Genomic DNA, 14,597 nt, shown 5'->3' with positions numbered 1-14,597 from the left:
ACTTTTATACACCTAGACAGTTGATATACTTTTATACACCTAGACAGTTGATATACTTTTATACACCTGGATAGTGGACAGCTGATATACTTTTATACACCTAGACAGTTGACATACTTTTATATACCTAGACAGTTGATATACTTTTATACACCTGGATAGTGGACAGCTGATATACTTTTATACACCTAAACAGTTGACATACTTTTATATACCTAGACAGTTGATATACTTTTATACACCTGGATAGCTGGTATACTTTTACACACCTAGACAGTTGATATACTTTTATACACCTGGATAGTGGACAGCTGATATACTTTTATACACCTAGACAGTTGATATACTTTTATACACCTAGACAGTTGATATACTTTTATACACCTAGACAGTTGATATACTTTTATACACCTAGACATTTGATATACTTTTAAACACCTGGATAGTGGACAGCTGATATACTTTTTTACACCTAGACAGCTGATATACTTTTATACACCTAAACAGTTGACATACTTTTATATACCTAGACAGTTGATATACTTTTATACACCTGGATAGCTGGTATACTTTTACACACCTAGACAGTTGATATACTTTTATACACCTTAACAGTTGATATACTTTTATACACATAGACAGTTGATATACTTTTATACACCTAAACAGTTGATATACTTTTATACACCTGGACAGCTGATATACTTTTATACACCTAGACAGTTGATATACTTTTATACACCTGGACAGTTGATATACTTTTGTACACCTAGAAAGCTGGTATATTATTGTACATCTGGATAGTTGATTTAGTTTTATACACCTGGACAGTTGATATACTTTTATACAGTTTAAATAATTGGATATCTTCAGCCTGAAGCATAAAGATAAGCAACAAATATGGTGAGTTTACAGAATTTTGTACTTGATTTTTCAGGGAAGCAGAAAATATACTTATTTTTTCAGTCAATTATTTAGACTAAATGGATGGGGGTGATGTATATTTTTTGTCAGTCCATGTCACAGTCATTTTATGTTATTAATTAGGTACAATATCTGACTTACTATAACTAAAGAGTTATCTTCCAGGAATTTTTTTAAAGGAGAGCACGGGGGGGTTGGGATATAACTGTGATGTTATCTATTTGATACAATAGCTCACTTGCTAGTCAAACTTTAGAGTTATATGTCAGGACTTTTTATGATTTTTCTTATGTTTTATTATGGCTTCAAAAATAAATGATATATTTACAAATATCACTAAGTTGATGACAAGGTTTTAACATATACATTGTATAGTCATTCAATTTTAATGGTAGTCTTTCTAGTCTTAATTATTAACACTTAACTTATTTGTCTCTCATGGGCACCTTGTTTTTTTTTGTGAATGGCTGTATTAAGTATCATATCTGTGAAGAATCGGTTATCAAGATTACGAAACAAACCTGTTACATGTATTAACATTTGTTTGCACAAATACCATTTGACATTTTTATGTTAAAACAAAAAACTGCAGGATATTATTACGCCCCTCTGTGAATCCTATTTTTGGCTGCTTTAACATTCTAAAATTAAACATTCAGTCACTGTAAATAAGGCCTTATTTAAGATGACATTTCATGGTGTTAATTTGAAAAATCATATACCTTTATTACAGTTCATTCAATGATGCAAACACATCACCCGCAATGTCACACCTCTGCCTGCTTGACCATTGCATGAGCTAAGACCAATGTAGATAGTGTATATCCACCTTTGAATATAAATACTGTAGACCGTCAGCAAAATCATCTCATTTCTAATACTTATGTACATCTGGACAGTTCATATATCACTGTGCATCTGGTCAGCTGCTATACCCTTACATCTGGATAGCAAATATACTTTTGTACATCTGGATAGCAAATATACTTTTGTACATCTGGATAGCAGATATACTTTTGTACATTTGGAAAGGAGATATACTTATGTACATTTGGACAATTTTTATTATGAAAGTGGAACCTGTTAATATAACTGAATATCCTCTACCTGCAGCATAAAGATAACCTTTTGACCTCAAGTGACAATAGTGGTGAGTGTGTAGAATTTTTAAAAAGACTTGATTATTTCAGAGATGGAAAATAAAAAATGTGTACAGCTGATATATGTTTGTACATCTGGATAACTTATGTATACTTTTGTACATCTGGATAGTTGTATACATTTGTACAACTGGATAGTTGGTATATATTTGTACATCTGGATAGTTGGTATACATTTGTACAAGTGGATAGTTGGTATACATTTGTACAACTGGATAGTTGGTATATATTTGTACATCTGGATAGTTGGTATACATTTGTACATCTGGATAGTTGGTATATATTTGTACAATTGAATAGTTGGTATATATTTGTACATTCCAATAGTTGGTATAATTTTGTATGATTGTTTATCTGAATAATTGATATACTTTTGTACTTTGTATATGTATCTGGATAGCTAATATACTTTTGTATATCTGGATAATGTAAATACATTTGTTTTTATTCTGAAATTTAGACCTGTTGATATAACTGACATCCTCTGCCTGCAGCATAAACTGTTGACCTCAAGTGACAATGATTGTGAGTGTATATATGGTATAGCATGTAGGATGTCTTTCAGAAATGCACACAATACTTTTTATCCACTCAACCATTAAGACTGGGAGGGGTTATAACGTTCATCAGTCCAATGCCTCAGTCATAGCATGTTAATTAATGAAGAATCCAAATTTCTAGGCTTAATGTTGTACCATCCACATCTGACAATGTTTTGTATTACATTCAGATCGCTAGATTTAGTATCAAACTCCTTTCTGAGTGATCTATGCAGGATTGGTCAATAAGGTTAAAGGATTTACTTAGAGTTTCTTGTGTAGAGTGTAGTTTTAACTGTAGTGCTTCTGATTGTTAACATTTTACCACATGAGTAGTCTAATCTTGAAATTTTAAGATTGTTCTAAAAGCAATATATTGTGAAATGAATATTGTTATATGTAACTAAATTTTGGGCTGACATTATTTTGGCTGCTTTATTGTGGCCCCTCTTATCCGCTATTGGCAGAGGCATTGTACTAATAAATCTCTATTAAACATGGCAAATTACATAAATTTTAAGTTTTGTTTTTATGTGGACAAATCTGAACATTTTTGCCTAAGTGTTTCTACAAAATTAGTACAAAACAACTTTATAAGAATTGGCAGATTAATTGATATCCATATTAGGTATATTTTTTTTGTAATTAAAATTAATAGAGAAAATTTTTCAATTTAGCTTGTGTGTAATTTGAGCGTAATTACACAGTATAATGTTTCCCTGTAACGTGTGATCAGACGGCCATTATCTAGGCTTATCTTTACAGTTTATTGATTCCTCAGTCACGGCTTACGTTCTACTTCATTAGATCCTATAGACCTCCTTTGTTTCGTTATAGCTACTGAGACATGTTGAGCGAACGTGACATTTGATAACAGCTTGCTTCGATATATTTACCGATATTTTTTTTCACAACGGTTTGTTGAAGTTTAGCGAATACATATTTATGGTATTTTGGTTAAACAGAAATATTACAATAGAAAATTTATATAATGCAGTAAAATATTTTTTTTTAATAAATGTACTGCTAAAAAACCCAATCATAAATGCAATAAAAACATTTGAACAAAAACTGTTTGCAATTATTTAAATAATCTGACATTGGATTTTTAAAATGATTTGCTTGATAAGACCTGTTTTGATACAAAATAACTTAAAAATCAAGCTAATATGTCTGTTCTTTTATTTGTGTTGAATGTGGAAATAAAGAGGAAAAATGATACATTTTTTTCTTTTTATCAGAAATATTATCTATAGGAGGGAATGGTAGTGTTATGGTTGAATTGAATCAACAAAGGAACTGTAAACACCAAGTAAATAAACAGTAAGAGGTTTTATTAACTGAAGAGCATGTTGTCAAAGCTTATAAACAGATTACAGTAAGACTCCTGATTGTAAAATTGATTCTATTTGTCATATAGATTGGTGTTAAAGACTGCCTATTGTCAGACAAGCTAATTATCAAGTTCCATCTTAGGTAATCCCTGATAAATCACCTGTAATTTGTCACATCTGATTGACTCTGCAGGTGGGTCAGGTGTGTCAACACTTTTTTATCAGCAGTTGTATAATTGTCTCCCTTGGTTGATTACACTGATGTCAAATTTATTATCATATGGCATTTGTTGATTTAATGGTAAGATGTATTTTTATCTGTCAATTTTTTAACTTGCATGTTATATAAAGACAAATTTGCTAAACTCACTTATTCATTAATTTGCATCGAAAACTAAAAATTAATTGGGTTCCAACAAAACTGCAAAAATAATCTCAAAATTTTAAATTAATATTGATAGATTTTCAAATTAATTATAGGTCTTTAAATAGTTCTACATACTTTAAGAAGATGCTAAATAAATATTCTTGCTTTATTTTGATACAATTGTATCAATATTTTGTATTTTGCATTAAAAAAGAAATAACAGAGGACTAAGTTCAACATTTTATACTTGAATGTTTTTATGAAAGTGTAGAGTTAAATTAATGTTTTCCTTTAAGAAGGATTTTTTGGAAGTATCAAAATGGAAAACTTCTTGACACAAATACATTTTCAGTCCTCTGACATCATCTCTTCAATTTCAGGGATGACATCATAAATATTTGAATTTTAAATAAAATGATTTTTTCAGTTTATCATTTATAGATATTAAGATATACTTAAAGTTGGAGAGAGTTTATAACACTTCATTTGAACAATCTCATAGAAAGTTCAATGATTGTTTAGTTTAAATAATGACCATATTTGTAATGGTTATGAAACAAGGTCTTCACTTTTATACGAATAATTAAAAAAATAGTAAAAGAGGATTGGAGGGAGGGGTGACTGTCAGTGAGACAGCAATTCAACAATAAGCCAAAGTTTTCTTTTTCTGCAACTTTTTATTCATATATATATGAATAATTTTTCATTTGGTGCAGCAAGAAAAAGTAAACCAAGTTCTTTTGACTTCTTGATACTTTTTAATCAAAGGAAATACAAGTTCATTGTATGTTTTCAGTTTAAGGGGTATATGCAATATCACCAGTCACCCATGAATTGCAACCATTAAATCCACATAATTTATAATTTGCATTTAATTTTAAAGCCTTTTTACGCTCATAATAATAAGGATTATGCCAACCATGAAGGTCTCATATCACCTTGATAAATATGTTTTTTTATTTAGGTTTTTGTCATTGAATTTTTATAATGAAATTTTATATTAAACCTTTAATACTTTTAAATCTAGATAAAGATTTTATTATGTGAAGTCAAAAAAAGAATAAACTGCCACAATTATAGAATAAAAAGCTTAAAATTCAACCACAAATTGAACACTAAAAACACATTAATATCTGAGTGATAAAAAATGAAGGATGTGCCTTAATGAAAACATTTTTTAAGTGACAGGATCGATTAACAAGGAAAAGGGATAATTGTTCCAAAACAAAATGTTCCGCTATAATGCATTTGACTAAAGACCTCTTCAACCGCTTCATAGAACATAGCGGGTCTTTTATTTACCAATTCAATACCCGGTACCATGTACTGTAGGGGTATTTAATACCGTGGTATTTAACTCAAATAAAGGATTTTGCATGCAATATTAAGAATCGTCAAAGCGTGACTTTTTCTAATAAGGCAGGAAATAACTTCATTTAACAAACAAACATCAACTATTTACATTTTTGTTGGAGTAATACTGTGAGGCAATTTGTCGTAGGTTTAGGTTACAATACTAATGGATTCAATCGTAGTAGGGAGTTTCATCGGATGCTGACCTATCTATAGTGAAAGGTAATAGCCTTTACATACTTGCTTTCATTTTCCTGGTGCTGCTGTGAAAGTGTTGACAGTTATTCCTTTGTAAAGTTTTATAAAAAAAAAAAAAAACTTGGATTTTATGAGAGTTCTTTTAAATTGAAGTTATATAATAGAAATTTCATGTTTCATGTATCTTATAAAGTTGACAATAATAGTACTTCTGTATAACTATAAATTGCATTGGAAATAAATGGTAAAATTAAGTTAAAATTAAAAATGAAAGAATGGAAACATGTGAAAATTGTATATTTTGATTACATTTGCATATATTGGATTTAACTTTTAGTTGGGATTTAGACAGCAACCCTGTAACTGCAATTGCATTCCTTAAAAAATGTTTTTTTGGGGTTTTTTTTTTCAAACTGCTGGATTTGTTGCAAAATTGTCTATATTTTGCTTTTCCTTAATTCAACAGATCTGTGTTGATAGAGTTATCTCCCATAATCAAATTGCAGGTTATTTAAAATTTAAAAAAGAATCTTTGATTAAGGGTATTTATGTATAGCAATGAGCAAACATTTATTTTAAACAGATGTTGGTTGTTCTTGACCTGATTTTTATGGTTCGTCAACTGTTTTTTAAAAACTAGATTTTCTTACTGGCTAATAAGAATCTTAAAATTTTGGACACTTACAGAACAACATATCAGAAAGTGCTAGAGGTGAAAACAGTCAGTTAGAAAGGGTTGTTAAAAGAGTCAGTAAGAAAGGGTTGTTAAAAGAGTCAGTTAGAAAGGGCTAGAGTTTGAAAAAGTCAGTTTAAAAGCGTTAAGGGTAAAAAAAGTCACTTAGAAAGGGCTAGAGGTGAAACAAGACAGTAAGAGTGACTAAAGGTGAAAAAGTCCTCGATTGAGCTAAAGGTGCAAAAAAACAAAAATCATTTACATTCCTTATATTGCACTCTGTAGGGTGTGAAACTCTTTATGTTTGCCTGTCTGTGTATATATGTATAGTTCATGCTTACCATTGAGAAAATTTGCAATTATCGGTCAATAACTGTATATGTATTGTTTTGAACAAATGTATCATGTTCAGGAGTGGTAATAACTAGACCGGAAAATGTTTAATTTCAAAAAGTTGTTTTGCATAGGGAATTTTTCCTAAGACAACAATATGGACATACTCATCTGATATAAGAAAATAAATAGAAATACCCAAGATATTTCCATAAGTCGCACAGTCTTTGCCCTCATCCTACAGGCCATTAGAATTGTTTAAAATCTGCTTTGGGCCTGTAGATTGAATAGTTTATCATGAAGATTGCTTTCAGGTAATGCTAGTGAAAGTTTTTGGAAATATCACTAGACTTGCAGTGCATAGACATAAGTGGTAGTTACTTCATGATTTTAATGCCCAGCCTACATTATACTATCTGGTCTATGGACTGATATAAGTGGTCGTTACTTCATGATTTTAATGCCCAGCCTACATTATACTATCTGGTCTATGGACTGATATAAGTGGTCTTACTTCATGATTTTAATGCCTAGCCTACATTATACTATCTGGTCTATGGACTGATATAAGTGGTCCTTACTTCATGATTTTAATGCCCAGCCTACATTATACTATCTGGTCTATGGACTGATATAAGTGGTTGTTACTTCATGATTTTAATGCCCAGCCTACATTATACTATCTGGTCTATGGACTGATATAAGTGGTCGTTACTTCATGATTTTAATGCCCAGCCTACAGTGTACATTATACTATCTGGTCTATGGACTGATATAAGTGGTTGTTACTTCATGATTTTAATGCCCAGCCTACATTATACTATCTGGTCTATGGACTGACATAAGTGGTCGTTACTTCATGATTTTAACGCCCAGCCTACATTATACTATCTGGTCTATGGACTGACATAAGTGGTCGTTACTTCATGATTTTAACGCCCAGCCTACATTATACTATCTGGTCTATGGACTGACATAAGTGGTCGTTACTTCATGATTTTAACGCCCAGCCTACATTATACTATCTGGTCTATGGACTGACATAAGTGGTCGTTACTTCATGATTTTAATGCCCAGCCTACATTATTCTATCTGGTCTATGGACTGATATAAGTGGTCGTTACTTCATGATTTTAATGCCCAGCCTACATTATACTATCTGGTCTATGGACTGACATAAGTGGTCGTTACTTCATGATTTTAACGCCAAGCCTACATTATACTATCTGGTCTATGGACTGATATATGTGGTCGTAACTTCATGATTTTAATGCCCAGCCTACATTATACTATCTGGTCTATGGACTGATATAAGTGGTCCTTACTTCATGATTTTAACGCCCAGCCTACATTATACTATCTGGTCTATGGACTGACATAAGTGGTCCTTACTTCATGATTTTAACGCCCAGCCTACATTATACTATCTGGTCTATGGAATGATATAAGTGGTCATTACTTCATGATTTTAACGCCCAGCCTACATTATACTATCTGGTCTATGGACTGATGATTAGTCTGTCTGTTCATCCATCCGAATCAGGTTAATGTATTTAATCAAGTTTGTTTACCAGGAAGTGGAGGTCCCATCAACTGGAAATTTTGTAAACAAGTCCATTATAATGTAAAGTTTTAAAAAAAAAATCCAAATTAAGTTTTGCCCTTGGTTTTTTTCGGTTCACTGATCTTATAAATGGGAAACCAGTTCATTCTCAGGTTAAAGTGTTTCATTAAAGTCATTAACCATGAAGTTCACAGGGGTCACATCAACTTGAAACATAGTAACATGTTCATTATCACGGTTCACTGAAAATGGAATTTTGATAGCGTGAAGTCAGTACATACAAGTTAAAGTTTTGTTAACTGTATGCCTAAGGATGAATGGATGATGATGTTTTACCAGAAGAAACAACTTAACATTTGCCAGCTGAGAAAAGAAACTGAATTACAGTTAGAATATCTTCAGTGTATTTTTTGGTAAGTATTTTTAAATTAGATTTAAATGTAGATGTACTGATATACCTATAGTTGTAAACATAACCTTAAGTGATATAAAATTTATAAAATATACTGGTAAAATTACAAACTTGTATAATGGCTTTGTCATTACAGTAACTGTTTTGTAAGTTCAAGTGGGTAATCTAGCTGTTAAAGAGTTTTTTTTAGTTTATACCAGTGAAATGAAATGTTTATACAAACAGAAAATGATGAAAATTTTAATTCTTTTGGGTCTAAAATATGAAGCAGGATGAAGTACAAATTATTAAACTAATATGTTGTTGTAATTATACCGGTACTTTTTGAGAGAAAAATTAAGCAAACCAAATATTATTTGCGATCAGTTCATGAAGAGATTGATTGATTGTTGGTTGCTTAACGTCCAGTGGCAAATATTTCATGCATATTCAGGACGAGATCATGAAGAGAAATACATGTAGTCAGTTGAGTATAAAGTATTTGGAAACCAGAAATAAAATAAGGAGATGTAAGTGGTATGATATCAACTTTTCACCTTAGTCTAAATGTAAGCAACTATAAGTCGCAATACAACCTTAAAAATTTAGTAATACTACTTATGTAATTTTGTTAAAACTTATTTTTTCCGTAAAAAAAAACCCAGAAATTATGTGAATCATCTTTTTGTGCTAGAAAAACATTAAAATCATTGATCCATGAAACATAAACAAACTTTACATTGTACAAATAACATGACCAGGGATTGTACAAAAAAGTTACCTTCATTTCATTAGAATTGATAACCTATTTGAATTATTTACCTGCATAAATACACAGGCCAATTTTTACATTAGAAGAAGGGTCAACATCAAAAGACCTACAGGTGGATCAACATTTCCCCAATTATGAATTTTGGTCAAGTTTTGATATGCAAACAGATGCACATCCTTTTATTCCTGTTGTAAAGTTATGCCTTACAAGCTTCATTTGCTTTTCTTGCATCAGTTTTCAATTTTTGTTTCTGTGCCTCACAAAAAAATGTGCAAATGGAGGGAGCCCTTGCTGGCATGTCAGTTATCTGGTTTTCAATTTAATTCAGGCATGTGATTGCAGTTTTGTGAAGAATTTTTATAGGATTTTATTCTAGTTAAATGTAATTGTCAACTGACTTTATCTGAATCTCTCTGATATTCAATAGAGACATCAAAACACTCAGTCATGAAATTTAACTATTGTTAACAAAATCTGTACTATTTGTGAATTTTCATGGTCAGTGACTTCTCAGAATTTTAAATAAAAATCATTATAATCATACTGTCATAATCATGTATCTTGAAAAACCCACTATATTTTATTTTTTTACCTTTTCAGAAGTCTCAGCATGACAGATAACATAGGAAATGAAGACGCTTACACATACGATGGCCACGTTTACAAATGTTTTAGATGTGGGAAAACTTATAATAGAAAATCATTCCTACAAAACCATCAATGTCACATTTGTCCTCTTTGTGATAAGTTGTTCTTGTCTTCACAGAACCTAAAATCGCATAGCTGTGCCATGACTTCATGTGATGACTGCAAAAGGAGCTTCAAATCAACAAAAACTCTTTCCAATCATAAATGCACATATTGCAAGCATTGTTCTACAGTCTTTAGTTCTTTTCAAAAATTGAATCAACATTTACAGCATTATAAGGTTTCTATAGATGCAACTGAACCAGAGAAGAAACAGCAAGCCGAAAAAAGAAAAACTAAATCACTAAAAACAAATTTGTGCAGTATAGGTGTTGAAATGAAAGCAGCAGAAAGTGACTGGCAGTTGGATGGAAATATAGTCAAGATAAAGGAAGAAACTCTGAGTGATACAAATGAACAAGATGGGCTAAATATGCCAAATGTAAAAATAAATAAACATATGTCTTATAGGACACCATGCCCCTGCTTCCACTATCACATTTAAAATGTGTGTCAAAAATATGGCTTTTGAACCACACAGCAAGTAGAGCAAGTGGTCTATTTTGTCCTATGGTCTGATATTAAAATCGTATTAAAAAAAATCTTTGAGAGATTATTGTTTTTTTAACAAACTTGGTACTGACTGCTCCACAGAATTGCCAGTACAATACTATTTGGTTGGAAAAAAAAATGTTGATACTTTTTTTAGCTTACCTGTCCCTTTAGGAGTTATTGCCCTTTAGAGCCTCTAGTTTTATTTTCTAATGATATATATACACAGGAACAATTGTTTTTGCAGGAAATTTTCCATATTTTTCAACTAAGTATGGAAAATAACCAGATGTGCTTAAATCCAGAGACAACAAAAATGACAGATTTGACAACTTAGTGATCATTTGAAATTTAGATTTTTGGACGACTGATCAGAATCATAAGTATCAAGATAAGGTCCTGAGTTATTTCGAATCCCAAAATTTTGATACTAAGAAATTTGCAAATCTTTAAATTTATTCTTTCTTTTTTTTCAGTTTAAACACAGACTAGCATGTGAATTCAAGATGGCAACTGACATTCTTAATGTTCAAGTCAAGAAAGAGTCCATGGAGCCTCCTTCTGAGGACAAAGTTGAAGAGACTGCACCAGATATAGCTCAGATTGTTGACAAAGAAAACATAGGAGAGACCAACTCTTGTGACAATGACACAGTGACCTCTAACAACAATACTGAAGATAAAAATGGTGATAAACCTGGCACTCCAATCATGGTTATTTCTCCTGAGGGAGGAAATACAGCAGAACAACTTCAGAGAATGATACAACAACAGTACCTCGTTAACCTGTTACAGTTCCAACAATCCATGTTGCAGGTATGCTTTAATCCATTTCTAATATAATGTGGTCTTATTATTATTCATGGAATAGCTAATTTCATGGATAAAGGTGTAACATGAATATAAGGGTTCAAAGAAATGCAAATTTGAGATAAACTTGTGTGCAAAATTTGTAAATACTGGGAAAACATATCAAACATCCATGAAAGATCTTATCTTTTTCTCTATCCATCAAATTTGATACCGTCAAAATTAAAAGACTCCACAGTAATCCATTACAGGTATAATACATGTAAATTTGCCACTTATAAGTCTTATGCCATTACAGGTATAATACATGTAAATTTGTCACGTATAAGTCTTATGCATTCTGAATATTAATTTCAAAAGAGACACACAAATGCTGTGATTTATTTAATTGTTCTTAGAAATAGAAATAAAGCCTATGAAATGAAATCTTTGCTTGATCCATCCAGGGAAGCAATTGTTTAATCTGTATATGTTTGAGTCAGTTAGATTTGTGTTCAGGTTAATATTTCTTTTTCTTATATCTTTATTAGCAGGGACAAGTCAATCAAGCTCCATCACTTCAAGTTCAACACCAAACTCTTTTGAATGCTTTGGACTTCACTGGAAAATCTGGAGAAACAAGTCCAGATTCCACACAAAACGTTGCCGTTGCAGTAAAGGAAAGGAAACAGAATAGAAGCATAGAAGGAGAGATTGGGTCTGATAATGATAGTTTGGTGTTTGATGATGAAGTCTACAGCAATGGTGAGGAATTAACCGACAAACAAAAAAGTGAAAGAATAAGGCACTCAGGTTGGTTATTGGTCAATCAATACACCTTATTGCTATATGACAGCATTACTGGATATAAAAAAAAGTTCCCGTAAAATTTTGACATCATAATCCAAAATATCTAAAGGTACAATGGAAAACTGATTTTGGTATGACGTGAAAAATTCAAGCGGATTAGATTCTTGAGTCAAGCAGCACAGATTTCCAAATAGCAATAAGGTGTATATATCCAGTGCAACCCAAATAAGTACAATGTTTAGAAATAAAAACAAGGTGTAGTAAACTGTTTATAAATGATTCTCAAACATTCAAATATCCTGAATTGCCTACAATCCTGCTACACTCTTTGAGGAAACCCTCATATGATGATATATTGTAAAAATTCCTGAATATCTTAATCTGCTATCCAAATTGTTGAAAAGATATCTTTTTTATCCTCAATAAAATTCAAGTTGATGACCATACATACTTGTATGAAGCGAGTATTTGATTTAAGGTGGTACCTAACACTACAGGGAGATAACTCTGTAAAAACAGCTAAATGTTTTAATTACCATGATTACGTTGTGTTGTTAAGGGAATATTAAGCTTCTCTGTGATAAAAATTAGTGTCTGTCAAACTGCTATATAACCAGTGTATTTTTTCTGACAAATGGTTGGTTCAAAATTTTTGAAATTTTTATCTTTTTGTCAAAGGGTCAAAGTGAATACTTTCCCAAAATTTTATGAAAATTAAACGAGCCAAATTAATTTTAGTGAAAGTGTTGGGTACTACCTTAATGCAAATTTTCTGCTAGGGGCTAAATAAATTTGACTTAATTTTGATATTACAGAGGATATAGCAATATACCATATATGAAGATAAATGCAAATACACACCTACTTTGCAATATTCATGTAACATTATCGGTTAATCAAGCATCACTTATTATCAATACATTACTGATAATAATACTTCGTTTAAATCTAATATAAATAAATAACCATGCCAATGCAGATGTATATTTTGAAAGGCATATTTTTTTCACATAGATTTCTAAATGACATTATTATTGTGTCTTCTCTTAAAGAAAGCATTCTTTTGACTTAAATTATTGTTAATACTTAGACCATATGAAAAAGATAGACTGGTCATAGAAGCATTATATACTGATACTAGTATGAAACTAATCTTGTATATAAACTTCATATTCATACATCTATGATGTATTCAGTGCACTGAATAAAAAAACAAAACCATTTGACCAAGTAGATACATATTTCATAACCATAGAACTTAGTAAAAAGTAGATAGGATATGTATGCCATAAGCACTGCTTTCAGATAGTCCAACGGTTCTAACCATTATCTTTTTGTTATACAGTTTTATGTCAATTGTGTGCAAAATTATATTTTATGATTGCTTAAAGTAAATAAAGGTACACTGTATAATAAATTAATGAATCAAGACTTGAGGAAAATTAAAGTTATTCATAAAAATAGATGTATAAGCACAGATGAGTTATTTTTGAACACATACACATTGATAAAACCAGATCATAATTGTTGAAATATGTTATATTTATACACCTTAAAATCTGAAAATGTATCAGCTGAAGATTTTGATTTTAAAAGTGAGAGTATTTTTATCACATGTAACACAGAGATATGCTGTAAATTAAAACTGTATGGACACAAGGTTCAAGGTCAAATCTCTCAGTCTGAAGTTTGTGTTTAAGAAGGTGCACTCTATGCCTATATGAAAAGTTCATACAGGTCCATATAACTTAAGAATATTTAATAAAAAAGGCTTATAGTGTCATACAAGCTGATGTTTTACAAAAGATTTCTGTTAAATTTTAAATACAACTTCCATTTTATTTACAGTTGGAGGTCGGAACATCAATCAGTATGGCAGAGAATTTACAAATGGCCGTCCCTTGCCAGATCATCTGCGAGTCCAAATTTTACAGCTTGCCCTTCAAGGCATACGACCTTGTGAGATCAGCAGACAACTGCAAGTGTCACATGGTTGTGTCAGTAAAATATTGAACAGGTAAAATACTTTGACAGATTGAACAAAAACATGAGTAAAAACAATGCTATCAGAAATAAGTCTTAGTGAACTTTGGTATATTTCATACAGGTCTGGATATAAATTTATCTCCCTTTCTGAGGGGGGGTAGGAGGG

At 31.2% G+C, this 14,597-nt stretch overlaps 1 protein-coding gene across 8 annotated transcripts in view; it reads left to right on the top strand.

Moving 5' to 3' along the window:
• The window catches only part of LOC143056997 (uncharacterized), a 59,761-nt gene that overhangs the window by 31,349 nt on the left and 13,815 nt on the right, over positions 1-14,597 (top strand). For 4 of the 8 annotated variants that reach the window (XM_076230220.1, XM_076230219.1, XM_076230222.1 and 1 more), the window contains 3 exons: positions 11,324-11,662; positions 12,187-12,448; positions 14,294-14,462. In XM_076230220.1, the coding sequence (XP_076086335.1) occupies positions 11,354-11,662; positions 12,187-12,448; positions 14,294-14,462 (740 nt within the window). In that variant the 5' untranslated portion in view covers positions 11,324-11,353. Of the gene's footprint in view, positions 1-4,187; positions 4,259-5,742; positions 5,900-8,682; positions 8,859-10,208; positions 10,738-11,323; positions 11,663-12,186; positions 12,449-14,293; positions 14,463-14,597 lie in introns of those variants that run through there. The other 4 variants (XM_076230216.1, XM_076230215.1, XM_076230218.1 and 1 more) reach the window with 4 other exon arrangements.

Source organism: Mytilus galloprovincialis, chromosome 13 (assembly GCF_965363235.1).
Source record: "Mytilus galloprovincialis chromosome 13, xbMytGall1.hap1.1, whole genome shotgun sequence".
NCBI lineage: Eukaryota > Metazoa > Mollusca > Bivalvia > Mytilida > Mytilidae > Mytilus > Mytilus galloprovincialis.
The sequence above is the reverse complement of the archived record's forward strand: the minus strand, read 5'-3'. Positions and strand labels throughout refer to the sequence as shown.